This window comes from Amblyomma mixtum, chromosome 1 (assembly GCF_055824585.1).
Source record: "Amblyomma mixtum isolate Tamu chromosome 1, ASM5582458v1, whole genome shotgun sequence".
Classification (NCBI taxonomy): Eukaryota; Metazoa; Arthropoda; class Arachnida; order Ixodida; family Ixodidae; genus Amblyomma; species Amblyomma mixtum.
This window is the reverse complement of record NC_143012.1, coordinates 222,161,386-222,184,426: the sequence shown is the minus strand read 5'-3', so window position 1 is coordinate 222,184,426 and position 23,041 is coordinate 222,161,386. Positions and strand designations below refer to the sequence as shown.

The 23,041-nt window shown below is 47.3% G+C and overlaps 1 protein-coding gene and 1 non-coding gene across 2 annotated transcripts in view; one reads left to right on the top strand and one right to left on the bottom strand.

Moving 5' to 3' along the window:
* Nucleotides 1-23,041, bottom strand: part of LOC149370993 (dual specificity tyrosine-phosphorylation-regulated kinase 4-like) — a 185,015-nt gene that overhangs the window by 23,565 nt on the left and 138,409 nt on the right. The window contains exons 2-5 of the mRNA XM_089564222.1: nucleotides 16,833-17,284; nucleotides 13,649-13,866; nucleotides 6,426-6,589; nucleotides 1,692-1,828 (exon numbers count right to left, since the gene is read on the bottom strand). Of these exons, the coding sequence (XP_089420348.1) occupies nucleotides 1,692-1,828; nucleotides 6,426-6,589; nucleotides 13,649-13,866; nucleotides 16,833-17,284 (971 nt within the window). The remainder of the gene's footprint in view (nucleotides 1-1,691; nucleotides 1,829-6,425; nucleotides 6,590-13,648; nucleotides 13,867-16,832; nucleotides 17,285-23,041) is intronic.
* TRNAL-CAA (transfer RNA leucine (anticodon CAA)) lies at nucleotides 99-214 on the top strand. Its single transcript has 2 exons — nucleotides 99-136; nucleotides 169-214. It is a non-coding gene; the product is annotated as a tRNA-Leu (tRNA).

The window sequence follows — 23,041 nt, the reverse complement described above, 5'->3', positions numbered from 1 at the left end:
AATTAAAATCTGCATCCACCGAGCACCTACACAAAATAAACAAAAACATACAAATGCCGCATTCTATTAGCCGCTTGTTACAGCTCTACAGAACAGCTGTCAGGATGGCCGAGTGGTCTAAGGCGCCAGACTCAAGGCACTGCCTTGCCCTTGTGAAGGGCTCGGGATTTCTGGTCCACGAATGTGGGCGTGGGTTCGAATCCCACTTCTGACACACTTTTTTATTCTTTTTTTTTTGTTCAAAATTATTATGAACTGTGTTAGTTTGTTTCTACGAACTTCGTTTTCACGAGTACGAGGCTCTTGCTGTTCCCCACATCCCTTCTGAGCGGCGTGGTGGTGCGAGAGAGCGTTAAAAGATACTCATAACTATTAATAAATAACTTGCTCCCAACTTCTGCTTTATATTCGAATAACCACATATAAACCTTGTGCAGCTGCACAGACCGCGATGCTCAATCCCACCTTCTACAGCGGGACTGAACAAATGACCTGAGTCCTCACCTTGCAAGCTTTACGCGACAGCGTGTACAGCTCGTTCGGTCGAAAAGCCGTGGGCGTAGTAGTAGTATTATATGTATATCATGCTAACGGTTTGCCGCAGAATGTTCCGGATGGTGTCATACGATTCAGCGTTTTGTGCAGCATAAACTTACTAGTTAGGTTAGAGCCTAGCTCGCGGCAGGGATTCGAACCGGCGACCTATAATCGGGGGGGTGCGTAAAAAAAATCGTATCATGTGCGGTTCAGATCTTCATCAAGACAAGTGAGTCTGTTACTGGGTCATTTCCTTTCCTCGAAAAAAAAAAAAATTTGTTCAACGGGCAAGGCGTCCCGCCGAACGGGCGATGGCGTTACGTGGACTCCCGCCCCTGCTACGAGTGTACAAATAAAATTTTTTGAGTCACGGATAGTAACCGTAACATCTGAACAAACGGTTCCTTCTCAGGGACGTTTATTAAGGCGAAAGCCTTTAATGCCTCATACTGTCGTTAGCAGACGCGTCGGCAGCCGTGTCGACAGAGGCGTCGGCAGGAGTGTCGACAGACGCGTCGGCAAATTCATCCGCCTTTCGATGAATAAAGGCGCATCTAGTGAATGCATGGGCTTCATAAATAAAATAAAAGGAGGAAAGTAAATAAAAGGAAAATAAAAAATAAAAATAAGAAAATAAAAACAAAATAAAAATAAGATGTGAAAATAAAAATAAAAAATATAAAATCAAGAAAAGGAGCAAAAAAATAAATAAAAACAAAATATGAAAAATAAAAAAGTAAATGAAAACAAATAGTGGCCAGGAAACGCTTTCGCCTTGCAGCACTTTAGAGAGCCAAGTGCCCGCGGATTTTTTTGTTTCTGTGACGCTGGGTTTATCTAAGTGCAGTATTTGCCCTTGAAATCGAGAAATGCCTTAAACCTGTGAGGTCTCTGTCTTGTACGCAGTGCCCATAAGTTGTTCTCTGAGTATAATAAAAACCTCTAGTATTCACAATAACAGCATACTGCGTACTGCTTTCGTGCCGTCGTGGCAACAATTAAATTTAAAAAAATGCAACAATGTCAGAGGTTGGTCCTTAGTTGGGCCAAATTTTACCAAGGTTAGCTGGTTGAAATTCGCTATTATCCGGCGCTATCACAGACCATACGTTTCTATTGGCAGTGGCGACGGATGCGCAGTGGACTGAACTCACCTCTTCTTGTTGCGGATGATCTTGAGCGCGACGTGCTCTTTGGTCTTGTGGTCGTAGGCCCTGATGACCTGGCCGAAGGAGCCCTTCCCAATCACCTCCAGGATTTCGTACCGGTAAGCGATGTGGTCATGCATCACCTGCACAGCACACGGAAGGGCGCAACGATACCCGTGTCATCGCATCCGCTGTTTACGTCTGTTTCTCGCGGCAATTATGCAGTCAGGGATTGAATTGCAAAACATTTATTCCGTCAAAAGTGCAGATGCAGACGGTCCGCGCTAGATGGCCACCAAACCATGGCTGGCGGCGACCTGAGCGGCGCACTCGGTGGCCAAGGCTTGAATGCCCGGGTCCGAGCTGACCAGCACGGCCTCCCATCGCTCAACGGAAGGAATTCGTACTAGATCCTCCGGTGGAGGTTCTTTACATTGCCATAGTATGTGGTCATACGTGGCTGTTTCGCCACAGAACCTGCACTCGGGGATATAGTCATCCGGCTACATTTTTGATAATAGATAGGGGGTAAGAAAGGACCTCGTTTGGAGTCTCCTCCAGGTGGTCTCTTGTGCCTTATCCAACGTTTTGTCAGGTGGTGGAAATTTGTGTCTTTCCAATTTGTAATGAGTTGCAATATCATGAAAAGATGCCAGAGCCTCCTTGGAGTAATCCACGAGTACGGACGACCCACCGACTCGGTTGACGAAACCTCGAGCCATGTTGTGGGCTCACTCGGGGATGCAGTCAGGGAGAATTCCGGCAAATTTGCGGAGGTCGCGGGTTCGTATCCCACCGGCGACATCTGGTTACCTTCTCTTCTAGTTCAATTTCGCAAAATTTCCCATTTGCTTCTTTACTCAACAAAATACAATATAAACAATAGTAATATTCTCCTTCGCAAGTAGCGCTTACGTGCTACAGTAACGTTATTTTTTCTTTGATTCAAACTTTAATACATTGTTCTTAACCTATCATTTTTTTCCCAACTTTACTGAAACGTTACAACTTAACTTTAGTGTAACGTTTTCGTAACAATTGCTGAAACTTTTGTACAACAATTAAACCACTTTAAAATGAGAATTTCCAAGAACCAGACGAAGCAGTTGGAGTGTTACATACATGCACACCAGCATCCTCATTCAAGTGTGCATGAAGAATGCTACAAGGGCGACAGCAGAGCTGTATAATACAAAAACATATAAGGCACGCCTCACTCGTACACTCACCCGTTCAGTGCGGTTACCCGGTGTTAATGCTTAGACACCCAAAAGCAGTGCCGCTAAGAGTGTTAGTGATCCATTGTTCAGGTGTTTTGTATAGTAATTTTCAGCAGTAATTGCAAAGTTATGCTAGTTGTTAACGGCTGAAATGTGAAAAAATCCCTGGAACAGTGCTTAAATTAGATACCTGAAGTATGCTTGTTTTGATCACGAACATTACATTAACGTCATAGCAATGTTTTGCTAATGTTCTAAGTTACGTATTGATCCACAAACATTACTGAAACACACTTCCAATGATAATAAATAGTTTTTTTCTTGACTTCCATTATAGCTAGTCACTGTTTTAACGAAGAGCATGAATTCTTAGTTGCACAACAAGTTTCATGTGTTACATATTTGCATGTTACACCTCTGCTTCTTTCTACAGGTAATTGCCTCCTGTACATGGAACATTACATAAATGTTTACAACCTAAAAATACATTTCATGCGAAGTTGCAATGTGTTTCACTTATGTTTTATTACTGACGTTACAATTTCGTTTTACTTGGACCGCTATATTAACGTTCTGAGCGCGACAGATAAGTTGTACATTAAATTTTAGCACTCTAGATGGACATAATGGCGCAACAAATGGCGTTATTTTAACATTCATAACAAATATATATAACGTTATTACAACTTTTTGTGCTATACTGGGCTGTGGCGTGCGTCCGCGCGAGTGCGGCACAGCACACATTTTTTGCGTCATCTCCAGGCGTCCACCGAATGGAAACATTTGCAGGCTTCTTTATATTTTTCTTTCTTCTTTTCGGCATCTTTCATTTACTGTTTTTACCCAACGGGCACATGAACTCCCTTGGACGTCTTGAGGACGTTTGAGACGTCCTGCGGACGTCCAGTGTAGTTTCAGCGCCCGCCGGGTAGTCTTCACTCTTTTAAGCTGCGCAAACGGATAGGAACCGGGTGAGCGTAAGGCTCGCTGAGCCAATGACCTCCGGGATCCGCGTCGATTCCCCGAGGCTATTTCGTTCGCTCGTAGCGTGCCTGGATCGCGCGGAGCCGAGATGAGCGAGCGAGCGAAATCAGAAATGAGACGAGATGAGAGACATTTCGGGCGCGTTCTTCACTGAGTCGCAGCTGTCATCGCGTGGGCGCCCAGAAAGCGCATTCACTCGGTCGTTTCGCTGGTCCGTTGAGGAAGAGGGACTCCAATACACGCTGTTCATCTTTCGTCACGAAACGAGAGAACGAGAGGGTGTAAGAGGCCGTTTCTGTCTGATCCAGTTCATCTCGAACGACGCACGCCCGAATCATTCGCTCCACATGGTGTCCATCCGAACATTCTTCGTGAGCAATCTTCGCGAACGAACTCGGCCGCTCAGCACTCTGCGTAATGGTCTCCCTCCGTTTTGGTATGTCTGCGTGTTGTTGAGTTATAAGTGCCGCGGTACTGTGCACAGACTTTGATCAACCTCGCGGTATCATGTGTCTTCTGAGTTTTCACAAATAGGTGCGCAATGGCTGGCAGCGTTTGAAAATAATTTTTATTTCTTTTTTAGGAACTTTGGACGCATTAGGACTAAAATCGGGCATTAAGCAAAGGGGGAGTGGTTCCGTTCGAAGCTTATCCCGCTTTCATGGGTATGCCTGCTGGAATGCTTCGGAAAGCTATTTAGTATCTCGATTTTACCTTTTGTTTTGTGAGGAACTGTGCCGGCTCGAAACAGGAATTTGATTGTCCATACTGTTTGACGCAAAATGTGTCCTCTCATGACTCTACCTGGAGCTAGAGTTAAGCACAGACAATTTTAAGGGTGTTTGCAATATCTAGTTTATATCCCTCGACCACTTAGATATAGCGCGCTACTTCAATTATCGCTACCTTCTGTTTCGAGCAACCAACGCGAAAGGCGTATGAAATGCGGCGGACGGAGGCCACCAATTCATTTTCTTTCTTTTTTAATGGGTAGCTGTTCTTCCATTGCTGCAGCTTGAACACTTGCTACGGTCGGTGCAGAGTTAACGGGACATGTTTCGTGTGCCATCAGACCTGTGTTCTGTGACTAGTTTAATGTTTATTCACTGCATTCTTCGCGACGCAGGTAGAGCTCAGCTTAAAAAGGCAAAGGCTTGCTCGGCAAGGCACATCGCAATGAGCACTAAAATTCCCTTGGATGTCCTGAGGAAGTTTTGGACGTCTATGGGACGTCCAATAGAGTTTTGATAATCACTGGGACGCAAATGGCAGCGGCATGAAGAGATGAAAAGTTTTTGGGGAGAATAGAGCTCCAGAAAGGAGACGGAACGTACGTTTGCAAGTTTTTGTTGAGAAAATTTTTTTTTCAGTGAAACTTCATTTCGCTTTTTCAGCCCGCAGATTAGCCATGACGATTCTCCTCGGCGCAAATTCAAATTTTATAACAGGAGCAGCCTTTTAAGTGCATTTAACAAAGAGTATCTGAAATCAATTGGTGAACATTCTGATATTCAAATTAACTAGCAACACTTTGAGAAAGGACAATTCTAAAGTCCGTTGTACTCGATCGCGCAACCGAAGTGGAATCAGTATCTTCTCAGCATGTGTATTTTCACCAGCCACTTCTCTTATTATGTCTCACAGAAACTTCATCCGAGAGTTCGCCCCGCTTCAAAGCCTAATGCAAGTCTCCGCAAAAGGCCACTGTCATTTTTTAGCCCTTAAAGACTTCAGCGACGCCAGGCGTTTTTCCAATGGATAGCAACGAAGTTTCTAGCCCGGACACTTGCCCCTTCTTAGATGCACAGGGCAAATACTCAGAAGCCTTGGTGACCTCTCCAACCATTCATTATCATCATCAGCCTGACTTCGCCCACTGCAGGACAAAGGCCTTTTCCATATCTCTCCATTTAAAGGACTGTAGACAGCAAATTTTGGCATTCGTGTTTTCTTCTCTAAACGGTTCGTTAGACATTGGCAAACATGAAGCACCCCGTGGTATTCGCTTACGACCGTTAAATAATTTGTAGTTTAATTTCTTCTTAACGTTGTTCCCTTTCCGTTTCATCAAGAGAACGATGGTTATGACGCATACTTAGACTTTAGGTCATGTTAGGCACAAAAAAAAAAAACGGCAGTATAACTGCTGATCGCCGTTTATTGTAATTCCAGCTCTTGACGCAGGCTAGTTTAAGTGCTGTAGTGAGTTAAAACTAAGTATCACCTTTTATATCGCAGTTTTTACTTGCCTCACGTAACCTAAATTTCAACTGCACGTCACAGCCGTCGTTCGGTTTATGAAACCAAAACGGAAACAGCATGATAAAAGACATTCAATTACAAATTATTTAGGGTTTCTAGACGAACACCACGCGGGGATCCGTGTATTCGAATGTAAAACGCACAATTTAAAGAAGAAAATACGCAATTAAATTAGGTTTCTATGTTCCTTTAACTTTGTCCACCACGCATTGGATGTTTATCCGTCGACTGATCGATCAATCGGAAGACGCAGATAAGAGACAGGAAGCTGTACCTTGATGTAGGAGCCGGTCTCGTCGTCATATCCGCCGTTCTGGCCGGCCCCCTCGTCGAACTCGATCTTGCTGGCGTCGAGGCCCAGGTACCAGATGTCGCGGTACTGGGACACCTCGGTCCGCTCGTAGTTGCTCAGCCGGGTGCCGTAGTAAAGGATGGCCTCTGCGCGATCGGACAAGAATTTACATGTAGTGCTGAGGCAGTTTCAGCAGGGGAGGAAGCCTCAGTTTTGTCTACGCATGTGCTTGCGGGCAGAGAAAAGAGGCTCTTCAAAAAAAAAAAAAAAAAAAACGCTGAGGCAGCGTATGAGCATCGAGCGTTGGCTATATCGAAGCAATATTGCGTCGTTGTCATTTTCGCTATATCCGGTACAAATTTTTCGTTATATCCGGATGTCTACTTTTTCTGCCAACGTATACAGCGCAAAAAGACAAATCGTTTGACACCACTTCGAATGTCCTACGTCAAATATTTTGGCCGTAATGGACGTTTGAAGTTTCAAGAAGTCAGGGTTTAGGGAACCAAAGGTCGTCAGTGCGAGTCCCTGTGATATACTCCGCTTTGATTCCGCTAGTAATCGTATGCTCCGTAACGCGCTGAATTTTTTGATACACTCCGAATATTCTACGCCAATTAGGTGGTACCAGTGATACTACCCACTGGCCCCACTTGACTGACCTTGTGTTTCGTACTAACGCGACCTTGAGTAATGTGAGTGTTCCAACTTACGCTCTAAAATAAGATGTGGAATCTTTAGCATCTCACGTAACTGGCTCGTCATAGGGTCCCTAGCCACAACCGTATAGGAGACTGTATAGAGTGCTAGAAAATGAGCTAGAGAACTAGAGAGCAGTAGAAGAAGAGAGTGAGAGGCTGTGGTCGTATACGCATCGCTTACCCTGCTGGCTTGTGAGCAGGAAGACTTTAGTGAAAGAGCAAGACATCGCGTGCACATCACTAATGAGCGTGTGAAGATACATTTGATTCACAGTGACCAACGTCCGCTAGTTGTGAAAACTAAAGCGGCGGTCTATATTCGTCGCATTGGTGCGTCAAATCTCGACGAAACGGTGCTACTGACAGCTATGCGTCATCCACCGCGGTGGCGCAGTGGCTAGGGCGCTCTTCTACCGAGCCGCAGTACCCGTGTTCGAACCCGACCGCGCTGGCCGCGGTTGCAAAACATTTGCTCCCTTACCTTACGGCACGGTTCGGGTGTCCACCGAGATGGGAGACAGATATAACGCATTTCCTTTCCTCAAAAACCCTCAAAAACTGATTTTCAATTTTGTTCTTCTGTGCTTTACGTGTGCGGGTATTCTACGGGAAAAAAACTTATTGCGAAGTATTAAGTAACACCGTAAACTTAAACAGAAGCCAAGTGTAATGACTACAACTTATACTTGGGATACAATGTGGAGAACATTTGCAGTTCGAGACTGCATAAATCTCAAATACGCGGAAGCTATCTGCGCCGGGGAACAAAACAGCACTGGTAAATTGGTAAATTGGTTTTTGAGGAAAGGAAATGGCGCAGTATCTGTCTCACATGTCTCGGCGGACACCTTAACCGCGCCGTAAGGGAAGGGGTGAAGGTGGGAGTGAAAGAAGAAAGAGAGAAAGAGGTGCCGTAGTAGAGGGCTCCGGACTCTCGACGCAATAAATGTTTTACAATTCAATCCGGAATAATTTCCACCACTTCGGGAATCTTTAACATCCACTGACATCACACAGGACACGGGCGCCTTTTGCGTTTCGTCTCCACCGAAACGCGGCCGCCGCGGTCGGGTTCGAACCCGGGTACTCCGGCTCCGTAGACGAGCGCCTTAACCACTGAGCCACCGCGGAGGGTCACAGCCATACAGCAAAATTTCATTTGCGGCTTTCGCAATGGTTGCTCCTAGCGAGTCAAAGCCATGCTTCGTCGCTGCACAGTCAGTTCCAGGTGAAGTGGCCGGTGTGGTGTATACATCCGCGACCACTGCCTACGTCTTCTGCAGCGCCAAACCTTGACTTCGCAGAAGGAACCCCGGGGAACTTCCCAGCTCCGTCCGAACCGGACAAGTGTACGATGACTAAAGTCCGCAGCGGGACGAAGGCCTCTGCCGGTGCGCGACCGTCAATTTCCCCTGCTGTGTTGTTGTTGTTGCTACTGTAGGAAGGATGAAAGGGAAAGTGCACGGGCCTACCCACTGGCCAGCTGAGCCGCACTCGCTACTACGTGCGGACAGAGGAGAGTTTAAAAGTGTGCGAACAAAGATTGAAAGAAAAGACGTGCGTCGCAACAACCGCGTCCGCCGATGCGACGACGCCGGCTGTAAAAGATACCCCAAGCTCAAATCCCCCCCTCCTCTGCTGTGCGTCAACTGTAGCCTATACATACCCGCCGGCGTTCATTGTGCTCATTGGCGTTGGCGCTGACAGCGTTTTACACTTCGATCATTTTGAGGAAAGGCAGTGCGCATAACTGGTTCCCTGGGTCAGTGGAAGCCTGAGTCGCACTTAAAGCTATGTGGGGTGGAAGAGAGATGTGGGCTGCGTGCCCTAGCGCTGACAACGGTGAGCGAGGGTGGTGGTGGTGTAAACTTTATTGGCCATGACAAATTACAGGTGGGGGGCAGAGCCCCCCTCATGGCCTGCGGGAGGGGCCCACACAGTGGGTTCCTCCCTTACAAATGGTGTGCCAGACCCTGGAGGGCCAGCCTGTTAGAGGCACTGGTGATGGCGAGTCGTTGGTCTTGGAGTGCTGAACTGGGCATCAGCTGAAAGTGAGTGCCACCTCAGGGGGAGTGGGGTGCGGGACTCTCGCGATCAACCATTAACTGCCCCCGGCCAGCGTGGCAGGGTGGGTGGGGACTTTAATGTAGATATAAAGACAAACAGAAATTTCCTACCACTTATTCGGTTTGCAGCCTTCGGGCTGCAGCCGTGTATCTGTTTTTTTCAGCCAGCGTCCGTTCCGGCGGACGCGGTTGTTGCGACGCATGTCTTTACTCTCTCTTTTACTCTGTCCTCTTATCTTTCAACTCTCTTCTATATGCACGTGGCAGCGGTGGTGGCTCGGCTTGAGCCAGTTGGCAGGCCCGTGCACTTCTCCTTTTAAGGCGGAAGCCTTTAATGCCTCATCGTTGTAAGCAGGAGTTGACTGAAATAACACGCTCTTCAATTGGTCGTAACGGTCGTGACCTCACAGTGCGCGAATTTCAAACGGGGCCAATTGTACTTCGGCTAGTAACCATGCAACCAGTTAAAGGGATCGTATAGTGATGCTTCAAGTAAGTGAGACTGAGTTTAGTTAATTCGTTAATTAGCCAATCAGCCTAATTAACCCTTCTAGTCAGGCCAGATAAATAAATAAAATCGAGTATGAAATTGGTTGAGTTCGGGAATCGAACCCCATTCTTGGGAGTGCGAGACGAGCATTCTAACCACTCCGCCATGCCAGCTCGATGGTTTGGAAAAATTCAGGGGGCACTTTGGCTCTCTAAAGTACTGCAAGGCGAAAGCGTTTCCTGGCGCACTGTTTATATTTATTTACTTTTTATTTTTCATATTTTTTATTTTTTGCTGCCTTTTCTTGTTTTTTATTTGTATTTTCATATCCTATTTTATTTTGGTTTTATTTTTGCTTATTTTCTTATTTTTATTTTCCTTTTCTTGACTTTATTCCTTTTATTTTATTTATGAAACCTATACATTCACTAGACTGCCCTTTATTCATGCTCGAACCTTGAGCCTTCGTGGCGGAGTGGTAGCGTCTCCTCTTCAAATGCCAAAGGCCCTGGTTCGATTCACACCCTCGGCGCAGTTTCTTTTTAAGCAGTGACGCCGAAAGGCAGACAAATCTGCCGACGCCTCGGTACTCCCAATCAGACAATCTGGCCCTTACATTCAAGCAAATCACCGATTACTACAAGGAGGAGCACCGGCGCTACCCGGCCCCTTGTAAGGGTCTGGATCGCGCTGACGAGCGCCTCCTCATCAAAATTCTTACTAACACTGTGCTGTGCCCGGCGGTGCTTAAACACTTCAATACATCCTTTGATGGCGCGTGCCAGTTCTGTGGGGAGGTGGCTGACACCTTCCACATGGTTTGGGCGTGTCAGTCAAACCCATCTACCCCCCCAACCTCAACCCCACCAGAGAGGACTGGGAGGCGGCCCTGCTCGGCTGTCAAGACCTAAAAAGCCAACAGGCTTTGGTTCAACGGACGCGGGCGGCGTTGCTTGCCAATGGGGCACCGGAATAGGGGCTCCACCCAGTATTGTAAGGGGAAAGGGCCAATAGGGTCCTACCCCAGTCATCTTTCTGTAAAAAAACTTAATTTCCCATAAATGTTTTTCACCACCACCACCACCACCTCTGTCGACACGGCTGCCGACGCGTCTGTCGACATTCCTGCCAACGCGTCTGTCGACACGGCTGCCGACGCGTCTGCTAACGACAGTATGAGGCATTAAATGCTTTCGCCTTATTAGGATATTTGGAACGAACAAAGGCGCTTCTAGTGAATACGGTGCCTTCGTTCACTCCCATCTTCTTCCCTTCCCTTACGGCGAGGTTCAGGTGTCCCCCGCGGTATGCGGGACAGATACATTTCCTTTCCTCAAAAACCAATTTACCGACGAGCAAGGCGTAGAACCGAACGGGCGATGGTGTTCTATGGACTCCCTGGCAGCGTTGCAAGACGCTGTCGCGTTTCACTCTTAGAGGCGAAGCCTAGCATCTTAGCAACGCTTCAGTGACGCAAGCAGCAACACCGCGCTTAAGGCTTTCGCCTCACCGCACTTTAGGTGAACAAAGTGCCACCTGAATTTTTCATCCTTCTCTCAGTCGCAACCAACCAACCAACCTACCACTTATGCTGGAGAACATCCCGTTACTCTCACTTTTGGTTGGTTGGTAAACATTTATTAAAACAGTCAAGGGGCCGAAGGCCCAGATCTAGGGGTCGGCCAAGACTCCTTGGAATCTGGCAGCCTCTAGAGCGAGACCGATGAGCGTTCGTTGGTCGTCTAGGGTAGAGCTGCGTAGACGAGCCTCCCAGGTATGTTGTGTGGGTGTTGGCATGTGTTGTCGTGGACAAGTCCAGACCATATGAAGGAGATCTGCTGGGATATTGCAGTGTTTACACATCGGCATATACCGTTCAGGAAATATATTATGGAATCTTTAGGGATTGGGGAAAGTGTCCGTCTGGAGTTGGCGCCATGTGACGGCCTCTGTCTTTGTAAGTTCTTGGTGCGGACCTGGATAGAGTTGGCGAGAAAGACGATAGTGCTGGAGCAGATCGCGTGAAGTGATTATGGTGTCCTTCCTGACCAAGGCGGGCATGTTGGGGGCGGGGTGATAAGCTGCTCGGAAAGTGAGCCCTCGAGCTACTCTCACTTGTAACGCCTCCCACGGCTGTGACAACTTCGCGAAACACTTGTACAGACCTCGTCTTTGAGAACCAGACATTGGTGCAGCAAGTCGAACATATATCCATCTATTTCTCCGACCACAACGCTTCCTTCATGACAATCAACAACTGTTAGTGGAGTGTTACTTGAAGAAGGAATATGTGTGAAAAATAAGTTGTCTGTAATTGTACATTCATGTCTTGCTCGAAATGTTTGCCTCAATCTACCGAAAAGCTGAAACAGCTGATGAGCTGCGCTCAAATTTCGCATTAGGAAGTAACGTAATCGCCGCCATTTTTTTTTCTCATCAAAACAACTGACTCCCTGCCGGCCACGACGACGTTGCCTTTACGAGGTGTGCAACTAGTCATTCTGATGGACGACCGGTTGCCTGCCCTGCGCTTGCATGTTCTAAGTCCACTTCCCGGCGTTATTTCGAATTAGACTGCCATTAACTCAATTTTAATCGTTCCTAAAGTCTCATTTCAAAATTTCAGGATAGCCTCCAAGTTTGGGCCCAATACATGAAATTGTCAAATACGTACACTAGGATAAGTTATCGACTAATCACAATTGGAGGCGAAATCTAGACCCGTGTACTATGCGATGTCACTCGAAATTTCCGGAGCCCTTCACTACGGCGTCCCTCATAACGTTAAATCCCATAAATCAAACCAAATCAAACCAATTCACTTTCGATATTGAACCAATGAAAAGATCAGTGGATCTTGATGAACTCTGTGCGAAGGCCCCGTTGCTCATATGCAGAGCTTAAACCTTGCCTTTTTCTACGCGTGGGTACAGCCAGAAAACTAGCATTTGCTTGTGTGTGCTCAGTGCCAAGAGCGTTTGCTCTGTTCATGTTTTTCTTTGACAAAGACAACATTCACACCACGCGCAAAGGGACTATCTGTGTTTTTGTAAATGTGAATGTATGGAAATAAATTTTCTCTAAACAACTGCTCTAGGTTACAAAAAAAATTGGCTGGGGCGTAGCTTTGGTTACGCCTGGTAGGTTGCGAAAGCGAGCGCAGTGCCTCTAACGGAAGGAACGCGGCGCGCCGCGTCTACAGGTCACGCGTGGCTATCGGCCGCCGCTGCGCGACGACTCGACTTGGTAGCCCATCTCTCTCCCTGGTATGACGCCACGCTATGACGCCACTAGTCATGTTATGACGTCATAAGTCATTCACGCGTGGCTACCGGCCGCCGCTGCACGACGACTCGACTTGGTAGCTCATCTCTCGCCTCGGTATGACGTCAGAGGTCACCCTAAAGGTCAAACGTGGCTACCGGCCGCCGCTACGCGAAATGCCGTTCATGAGCGTAGTATTGCTTCCGCAATAAAAAAAAGAGAAAATCTCAGGCATACACGTGATAAGCTGGGTAGTGCCACCGGCGCCTTAATGAATTCCCATAGATTGCCGACAGGACCCAGTGTACTGTAAGAAAGCCCTATTTATTTATTTATTTATTTATTTACTTACACGCACTGCAGTCATACAAACGAAACAAAAGGGGGGGGGGGCGGGCAACCCACCTTCATCTACTGCTTCTTCCTCATCTTCGAAGCTCACCGCTCACCTGGAGAGCAGGGATAACCTCTACACCCATTTACGTGCTATGGCGTGCAATGCAGGTTACACGTGGCCACGTGTACTAAGGTTTCTAGATCGCTTTAGTACTGGGTCGTTTCAATATTTTAGTTACGTTTATGTTACAGTGCTCGCTTTCAAAGTCATGAGTGATCTTCATTGTGCGAACGCTTAAATTTTTTGAAAACTGAAAATTTTCAGCATCTGAAAGCAGAGTGCCTTACCAGCTGGTGAGAGGGGTAGCCGCCGTCCGTGCGGGTCGACGTTTGGTCCGTCCGGCGACTGCCTTCTGCGGTGGCCGTCCCCGGAAGGAACGGCCGCCGCCACGCCGTTGCAGGCCGACTCCAGGTTGCCGCCGCGCAGCTCGGACACGCTGCCGCCGCCGCTGATGATGCCGTTGTTGTTGGCGTTGTTACTGCAGCTCTGGCTCCGGCACGCCGCACTGCGGTCATACGAGATAGAAAATGACACGTTTATACCCTTCCGCATGGACCTGGGGACATGTGTCCACGTGACTAACCACGTGACTCGCCGTTCGTTAGAAAGGGAGACGGCGCCGCTTTAGCGTGCATACACCCCAGTGGGCACTGGTATTCTCTTGGACGTCCCATGGACGTCCAAGGGAGTTTCAATGCCCATTGGGACACTGCCGCCTCGCACTGCTGGGACCGTCTCCGCCATCGGGACGGTCCCGTAGAAGACTGATCATCCGGCTGACGTTGCCAGTCATGCTAAGTATTTAGCTAGAGGTAGGGAAGTTAAACGTGCCAAGCAAGCGGCAGGGACCGACGAAGAACGGGAGCGGCGACTGGCTCAACGGCGGTTGAAGATTGCCGAAATGCGACAGCGAAGATCTTTGGAGGCAGCCGCTGCTGCTGCTGCCTCCGCCTCGACTTGGCGACGGACGAAGAGGTTGAGTGTAACCTGTCTTAGCAACACAGCATAACCACGCATAACAAAGCTTTCGCTTGGATGACCGGGCTTAGCCGAGCTAAGCCGCGGCCATTTTTCTCTCACGTATATTTCAGCCCCCCTCTGTCAGCATGTGGCAGCGACTGGCTCAGCTCGAACCATTGGACATGCCTGTGCACTTTCCTTTCCATTCTTCCAGAAGTCGCAGCACTACAGTAACTTGATTGATTGATTGATTGATTGATTGAAAGCCCTTTGTTATGAGAGGAATTCACTTGACTTATTCAAAAACTGTTCTCTACTTAAGGCTATCAACGAAGCAACTTGAGAGACAAAACTCAAAATGTTGTTTTCTTCCCAGAATGGAACCGGAAAATAGCGACCGTGTGTAAAGAGGTTATAGTTAACTAATTCATTATTTGATTTGATGATATAAAAGGCGCAGTAACAGCCTCACCGATTATAGTCAGAGTGCTCATTTTATGAGTAGTGGGTGAGGGAGAAAGAGACCTCGCCCACGAAGAGTACTGCGGCACTTTCTTCTTTGAGCCCATAGCACCTGGCCACAGTAAAGCAACAAAAAGTTGCTACTATCAATTTTAATTTTCGTTCATATTCAACGCGGTTCGAGGAATGACAGTAGAGCCACAGTAACCGAGAAATTCGTAACATCGCAAAACCAGCGGGCACGCAGAAATAAAAATTGATCTGCAGACGTAATTCTCAGACAGCATCATTCCTATTGTACAAGCTCAGCTCACGACCCAAGTTCTCGTTGAGAAGAATCCGAATTGCAAGAATTCCCTCGAACACGCCAGAGTTATTTTTTGTACCGAAAACGACGCATTCTGCCTCGCTCGGCAAACAGACCTCGTCACGGTGAAGAACAAATCAAGAATCCAAATGACCCGGCCGCTCTCTCAGCCGTATGGCGCAGTTCGCTTTGGTTGAGTAACGATAACCAACGGGCCGTGCGCATTTCTCGCCCTCCCTCGGGGTTTATAAGACACTGCGATTTCTGCACTCGACTCCCTAGAAAAAAAAAAAGTGGATCGATTCTTTCATCGTTCCTTTTCTGCTGACTGTGCCCAGAAATCCAGCCTGAGGGCATAGTAGCGGGGAGGTTGGGGAGCGTTGAAGTTCGCAAGCTCGCATCTGCGTTACAGGCGATGACGAAAATGACGCAAGTCGTACTGCGTCTCGCTTTGTCGCCGCCGCGACAGTCGACTGTACCGTGGACCTCGACAGACTGACGACCCCTCACTCTTCCTCCTCTGTCTGCCTGTGAGGGTAGGGGCGTCGCCCAAGGCCTGTTAGTAAATGTCGATGACGAAACATTCATCGCAGTGGAAGGCTGCCTAGCGTATGTGTCAAAACGGAAAAGAAAGCGCGACTTGATGCAGAGTGCGAAGGCAATCAATTTGCAGCAAGAGTGTCTGCACAGCCAGCGCCTTTTTCAGCGGATCCGTGGGCGATCTTTCTGGTTTCATCGCCCAGTCGCTGTCCCAGTGCGCCGAAGAGAAATGCGCTGTCAATTACTTTCCACTGATTTGGCCACCGCCCATTGTGTTCCCGCTTCAGCGGCACTGTGCCAGACCATTTCATAGTTGCCTAATGAGAGAGGCACCGAGCGTGTAATCCGCGTGGATTTCTTTTTCTTCCCTTCAAGGTGTCCTGTCGTCGGGTCACGTGATGAAAGCTTCTTTATTTTGTTCTCTTCGTTTCTGTTTCAGAAGTGTGAGAGATCGTAGCTGATGAAACCTCTCGCCATAACTTTCACTCGTGACAGGCTCCGCTTCTTCGATCAGTTTCGACGAGCGTATTGTGCAACTTAGGAACATGGCGGCAGAATAATTATTCACACTGCCTGTATTTACTTCGTCTCTACAGAGATTTTTGAACGGACACTGCGTTTTAGCCAAAATTTTCGCGGCCGTATATTCAAGATCGGTGTACCGAATTTCCACGCCTTCGATTTTGTTTTGGGGAGTCAGTGGCTATGACGTTATATCACTTGTACCATTGCAATTTTTTTATTATCCTCATCTAATCCAGTTCTTTTAGCCTATGTGCTTTCGAAAGCAGCGGGCCAACATTGGGCTCACTTTGTCGAGGCAGAAACGTTTCTGTCCGATTCGCCTTGGCATCTCAGTGGTTATGGCGTTCGACTGCTGAACCCGAGGTCGCGGGTTCGAATCCCAGCCACTCGAATTCCAGCAAGATCCGAATGAATATCCTGGACATACATTTCTTTGGCTACTCACGGAGCAAAGACCTCACCTTTTTTTTTAGGAAGCCGAAAAGGATTTCAAGGACATACAAGTGACTGGCTTCTCAAAAGGGCATACGATGTAGGAACAGCCCATTAGGACGCAGCGAGCTAAACTAAACACCGAATCGGAAAGCTGACTGCATGCGCCACTAGGCACGTTCGGTCCAGTCGGTGTGCGCCGCTCGTGGAGCTCGCGGATACACGCGCGGATGTCGGCCGCTCACCCGTGCATCGAGGATGAGGAGGAGGCAGCGGAGACGGGCGGTAGCGCCGCGCCGCAGGACGCCGGCTGCGACGCCGGCGTCGCGGTTGCTGCGCCGGCGGTGGCGGCCGTCGCCGTCAGGGAGCAGCGGGTCGCCAGCGCCGCCGAGAGCCGCGACGACGCCGGAGCCCCGCCGCCGGCGCCCGAGGTGGAAGCGTGGTGCAGCAGTCCCACCCTCTGCACGGCGATGCTGGGCAGGGAGGTGGACTTGTCCCACAGGGCGCTGCTGCTGCTCGCGGCGCCGGCGACGGCGCGAGACAGCCGCTGGGAGAGCGCCGACGTGAGCGGGGCGCGGCCGCCGCCGCCGGCCGCCGAGGACGCGGAGAGGAACTGGGAGGGGGGCTTCAGGTGGAGCTGCGACGCCAGCGCGCAGCCCAGCCGGGCGCCCAGGTCGCTCGTCGAGCTGCCGGGGCTCTGCGCAAAGAAGAGGGGACAAGTGGGTCGGGGCCCTAGGCACGTATTGGTAGTGTTGTTGCACAAGCACTGCGAATGAAGTCGGCTTTGACAGGCCAGACGTGTAACTGTTATCAATAAAGCATGCATTGTATTGCATATACATTGCATGCGACAGCAGCAGCAGTAGCAGTTGTGGTGCAATATCGGTTGTCCTAGTTCTAGTATTAGTTGCATAGTAGTAGTTGCAGCTGTTGTAGCAAAAGTATTAGTAATAAGTTGAACCTCGTTATAACGAAGCTGAAGGAGCCCGGTGATTACTTCGTTATAGCCGGAGCTTCGTTATATCCCGTGTTAAACAAGCTTACAGCGTTAATCGCCATTCCTTCGTTATATCCATTATTTCTTTGCAAACCGTTTCGTTATAACGAGGTTGGAGCAGCCACTCATTCACTCGTTTCACACAAGCTGCTAGGGCAAACAAGTGTTCATCCTGGAACAAGTCTCTCCATAAGGCGGTAGGGACAAAGATCATGGCAACGATTGTTCGTGTCTTCTGTGTGACCTAGCACAATAATGGACAAATTCCCCCCTCCCTCCCCGGGCTTATTACGAATAGCTTCTTAACCCCCCCTCCCCCCTGCCACCCTTCCTCCGCTCTGCGCCCGCCTGTGTTGGGGGGAAGGTCAGAGCGGGGAGGATGCTGCTGTTGTACAGGCTACTGCTGTGAAAGTGTGTAGCTTCTCCTACAAGAGCATTGGTACCTGAGTATGAAGTGTGCTTCACCAGTCGCCGCTCATGCTTGGCGTAAGCAGAATACGTCATGAACTTCCCAGTAGTGCAGACACTGTACAAGACTGTGTCGAGCCACTGGCATGCATTTGCGTGCTTCTAAGTGTTACTCCAGCAGATGAACAAACAGATCGAATCTATCGTTGGGGTTTTTCATCAATTTGGTAGGAAGCGATCCCGTGGGCGCGATATGCAACCTGTGCAGCATTGTGTCGTTTGTTGTAATGATCATTTTCTCAATTCTTCACTATTCCCCGCTACCAATTGGTAAGTGTTGTCCAGAACGTCACAGCTGCGGTTGCTTTCTATAGCTGTCAGCCCTGATATCACATGCGAGAGGTTGCAAGCAACATCTGTCTTCAACTGCGGTAACGAAGCCGGGTTGACAAACAGCGAAGAGGCAAGGATATGGATAATCAAAACCGCTGTTAGAGAGCACAGCCCCCTATTAAGGGTTGGGCAAACTGCAAATATGAGAGCAGGCGTTCCTGTTACCCGCAACTCGTAACCATTGTGACCGAAAAGCCTAGTATAAATTTACGCTACTCCGAGCGTACATTAGTACATATATATATATATATATATATCTGCGTCATATTTAAAAAAATACTGCCTATTTGGTTTTAACTATTTATGCATTTTATTCGCAGCTGGGATTAAATATATGTCGCGGTAGTAAGCCATAAAGTTGAGAAACAAATAAAAAAAAAAGCTTTTCTCCTCTCTGTGTCACGGAACATGATGTAGGCACTGCCGATGCCGTCATGAGGTCACGTGGGTTTTGGGTCTGTTTCTCGTGGACAGAACGCAGGATTTTCTGACTGATGAGCCATATAATGTTTTCACATTAAAACAGAGGCAACGAGCGGCTGTGGCCTTCGCCCCGTAAATTCTGGTTGGTTGGAGGGAAACCCATTGTCTGTAGTTCTAATAAGTTGACCACACGATGTTATGATGCCATTGAGAAAACTTAGACTGGCTGGTAAGAAATGAGGTCTCGCTGGCCAGAATGAGATGACATGACGTTGTGGCATCACATGGTATTCAGTTACTGACGCCAGCGCCGCTGTTAATTCCACAGAACCTCCCTGATGCAGGTACAATCTTAAAAAAGCATGGTGCCACAGTGGTTTGATTTGGACAAGCAGTTACTAAGATCACAACAATAAATATAATTTCTGTGCTGGCTCGTCTGCCATGCACTTGCCACAGATATATTTATATTTATTCATTTTATTTACATTTATATTTTATAAATTATAAATCGAAGATATTAGGGAGCTTGTGATGACTCGTTTGGCGCTCGCGCAAATGACTGCATATGTGGCATGTTACAAACGGTGGGACACTACTGCCTTGAGTTGGTTTGAATGTGTTGCCTTCGCTATAGCAGTCAACGCCGTTACCTGAGCCTACACAGTGAAGCCGAAGTGAGCACACGGCTGCTAGACAATAAACGTCAACCTGGACTCGCGCTAGCTACCATAATGACGTCATCATGATGACGTCTATAGCCGTGCGGAGAGCGATTGAGTAAAAACGGTTTCATTTAGAGTGCTTTTCCCTAAAAAAATTTAAACATATGCGCTCACGTGCAATTAAATCATGGATAATTTTTCAATGTCCTTTTGCAAGACACAGGACTAATATATACGCTTTTTGAGCTCTCATAGATCGGCAGGAACTGAAGTGCTGTGGTTCGTTTCACATAAATACGTATTTCACCCTCCCGGCCAGTGAACGTCAACGAGAGGCACCGTCTTTCACGTACTTACAAGGCTTGTTGCCAAAATTAACCCTCTTTGTCCTGAAGAACATCATAAGTTGTCATTGTGCATTTCACCTTACAAAGCCTGCACGTTCATTCCACAACCGGAGCACTTTGTCCTTATTTGAATTCGACGAGCACCGTACTAAAGAGGGACCGGCTTCAAAACACACTAGTCCTAGTTTACAAAGCGCGAGAGCATCTGCATTGAAATTCAAGTTTCAGCGTACATTCAGTGAATAAAAGGCGAAAGGAATCGAGGCACTCGTTCGCTTTTTTTAGAAAGCCTCGCATTCAAGTACCGAAGTATGCTTGCGTCGGCTCGTTGCGAAATAAAACTTCGAAAAGCCTTACTAAAGAAGGAAACGAGCGTTAAGCAGCTCGAGTTGAAATCCGCGGTAGCGGTGCAGTGCTTTGTGAAGGGGTGCTTTCTTTTCAGCGTGTCACGGGATTTGTGGTTGTTGGATGAGAAAGGTATAAAGTATATGACTGCACAGCGCGTTTTTGTATTCAGTTCCTTGTGTTCGTTTGTTTGTTTTTGTCACTTCATTTGATATTTCTTCTTTACATCTCCCCCGCCGCGGTGGCTCAGTGGTTACGGCGCTCGGCTGCTGGTCGCCAAATACGCGGGTTCGATACCGGCCGCGTCGGCCAAATTTCGATGGAGGCGAAATTCTAGAGGTCCGTGTACTGTGCGATGTCAGTGCATGTTAAAGAACCCTGTTTGGTCGAAATTTCTGGAGACCTTCACTGCGCCGTCCCTTATAGCCTGAGTCGGTTTGGGAAGTTAAACCCCAATAAACCAAAACCATAAACCAATCTTTATTTCTTTTTTCTTTTGCTCCGCTTTGCGAGCTCTCTTCTCAATCTCTTGACCGATTCCACTTGTCGTAATAAATTCATTTCGCGAAAATAATTTCAAATTTCTAAGCGAGACAAAACCCATCCGCAGGGGCCGTATTCTATAAGCTGTCCGTTTTGAATTGTCCATTTCTCGTCCATTTGGTCAGTCTTTCATTGGTCACCCAGATATAGCAGCGGCTTTCAGGCGTCCGTAGGAAGCGACCACACAATTATGTGGTTGGCGACCGCACCTGACCACAGGCTGCCGTCGGCTGCGATATGCAGCCATTGGTGAGGTCCGGACGCCTTCAACCCAATGGCAGGGTCGCTTTCCACAGACGCTTGAAAGCCGCTGGCATATCTGAGTGACCAATGAAACAGTGACCAAATGGACGCAAAAATTGCGAGGACACTTAGGCAACTAAAGTGTTGAGAGGAGGCGAAAGCCAAGGACACTATGCCGTGACGACTTGTGATGGAGGTGACGCCACGCCATTCCCGTGGCTATATTGATACCCAAATTACACGTATTCCGGGGATCTGAAGTGTTAACTGCGCTTAATTACACATTTTGCCATCTAATTTGACACAAATCCGACGTTTTTCCGACCATTCTGTGTAAATTTTTACTTTGCCGTGACGACTTCCGGTGGATGTGACGTCACACCATTTCCGTGGTTATATCGACGTCCGCGCTATTTCGACACAATTTCGACATTTTCGCCTATAATTAATTAACTAAGTAATCTACAGTCGTCAAACTTGGCTTCTGGGTTCATTTTGTCCTCCTCTATCTGAAGCAACCATTCGTTTTCTCCTATCTTTTTTAATTCCCGAGTTAACACGAGTTAAACGCTGCCAAAGGTGTGACACCCTCTGCTAACGGACGACAGTATGACTCTCGCCTAATGGAAAATGGACACCTAATAAAATACGGCCCCGGGAGTATCGTTATATATTTGTACGGTTCTATGCTTTTTACGCCACAGCTACTTTAGATTTAACAACAACGAGAGAGAGAGAGAGAGATGCAGCAGCGTACCTTACGCTGATTTTTGCCAGCAATCGCGTAAGTTGTAATTCGTTTTGGCGGAATTCCCGGGTTACCGTATGGACGAGGTAGAATGATGGCACCACTGAACGGGCGAACGACGGTGATTTTGCGCAAGTGAATTTTGCCTAGCCGTTGCGTGCAGCGGCGACATCAATTCAGTTCGTGGCTTTTTATTCCCGATTCGACCATTTTACGAGAAAATTGGAGTAAAAGGACAGTGCTCTAAACAACGCTGCGCGTGAACGGAATGGTTCGAAGCATTTACATTTTTCCTCCTCCTCTTCCATCTCATAATTTAAGCGAACAAGCAGCTTATATCTGGCAACGTGAATTGAACGAGCCACCGAAAACGGACAAGCGGCCAGCGCTATTTCAGACCTCGCAGGAACTGGGAAGAAAGAAAGGAAGAAAGGAAGAACGAAAGAAAGAAAGAAGGAACGAAAGAAAGAAAGAAAGAAAGAAAGAAAGGAAGGAAGAAAGAAGGAACGAAAGAAAGAAGGAAAGAAAGAAAGGAAGAGAGAAGGAACGAAAGAAAGAAAGAAAGAAGGAAGGAAAGAAAGGAAGAAAGGAAGAAAGGAAGAAAGGAAGAAAGGAAGAAAGGAAGAAAGGAAGAAAGAAAGAAGGAACGAAAGAAAGAAAGAAAGAAGGAAAGAAAGAGAGAAAGAAAGAAAGGAAAAAAGAAAGAAAGAAAGGAAGAAAGGAAGAAAGAAAGAAGGAACGAAAGAAAGAAAGGAAGAAAGGAAGAACGAAAGAAAGAAAGAAGCAAAGAAAGAAAGAAAGGAAGGAAGAAAGAAGGAACGAAAGAAAGAAGGAACGAAAGAAAGAAAGAAAGAAAGAAGGAACGAAAGAAAGAAAGAAGGAACGAAAGATAGAAAGAAAGGAAGAAAGAAAGAAAGAAAGAAAGAAAGGAAGAAAGAAAGAAAGGAAGACAGAAGGAACGAAAGAAAAAAAAGAAAGAAAGGAAGAAAGAAGGAACGATAGAAAGAAAGGAAGAAAGAAGGAACGAAAGAAAGAAAGAAAGAAAGAAGGAAAGAAAGAAAGAAAGGAAGAAAGAAAGAAGGAACGGAAGAAAGAAAGAAAGAAAGAAAGAAAGAAGGAAAGAAAGAAAGAAAGAAGGAAAGAAAGAAAGGAAAGAAGAAAGAAGGAAAGAAAGAAAGAAAGAAAGGAAGAAAGAAGGAAAGAAAGAAAGAAAGAAAGAGAGAAAGGAAGAAAGGAAGAACGAAAGAAAGAAAGAAAGAAAGAAGGAAAGAAAGAAAGAAAGGAAGAAAGAAGGAACGAAAGAAAGAAGGAACGAAAGAAAGAAAGAAAGAAAGAAAGAAAG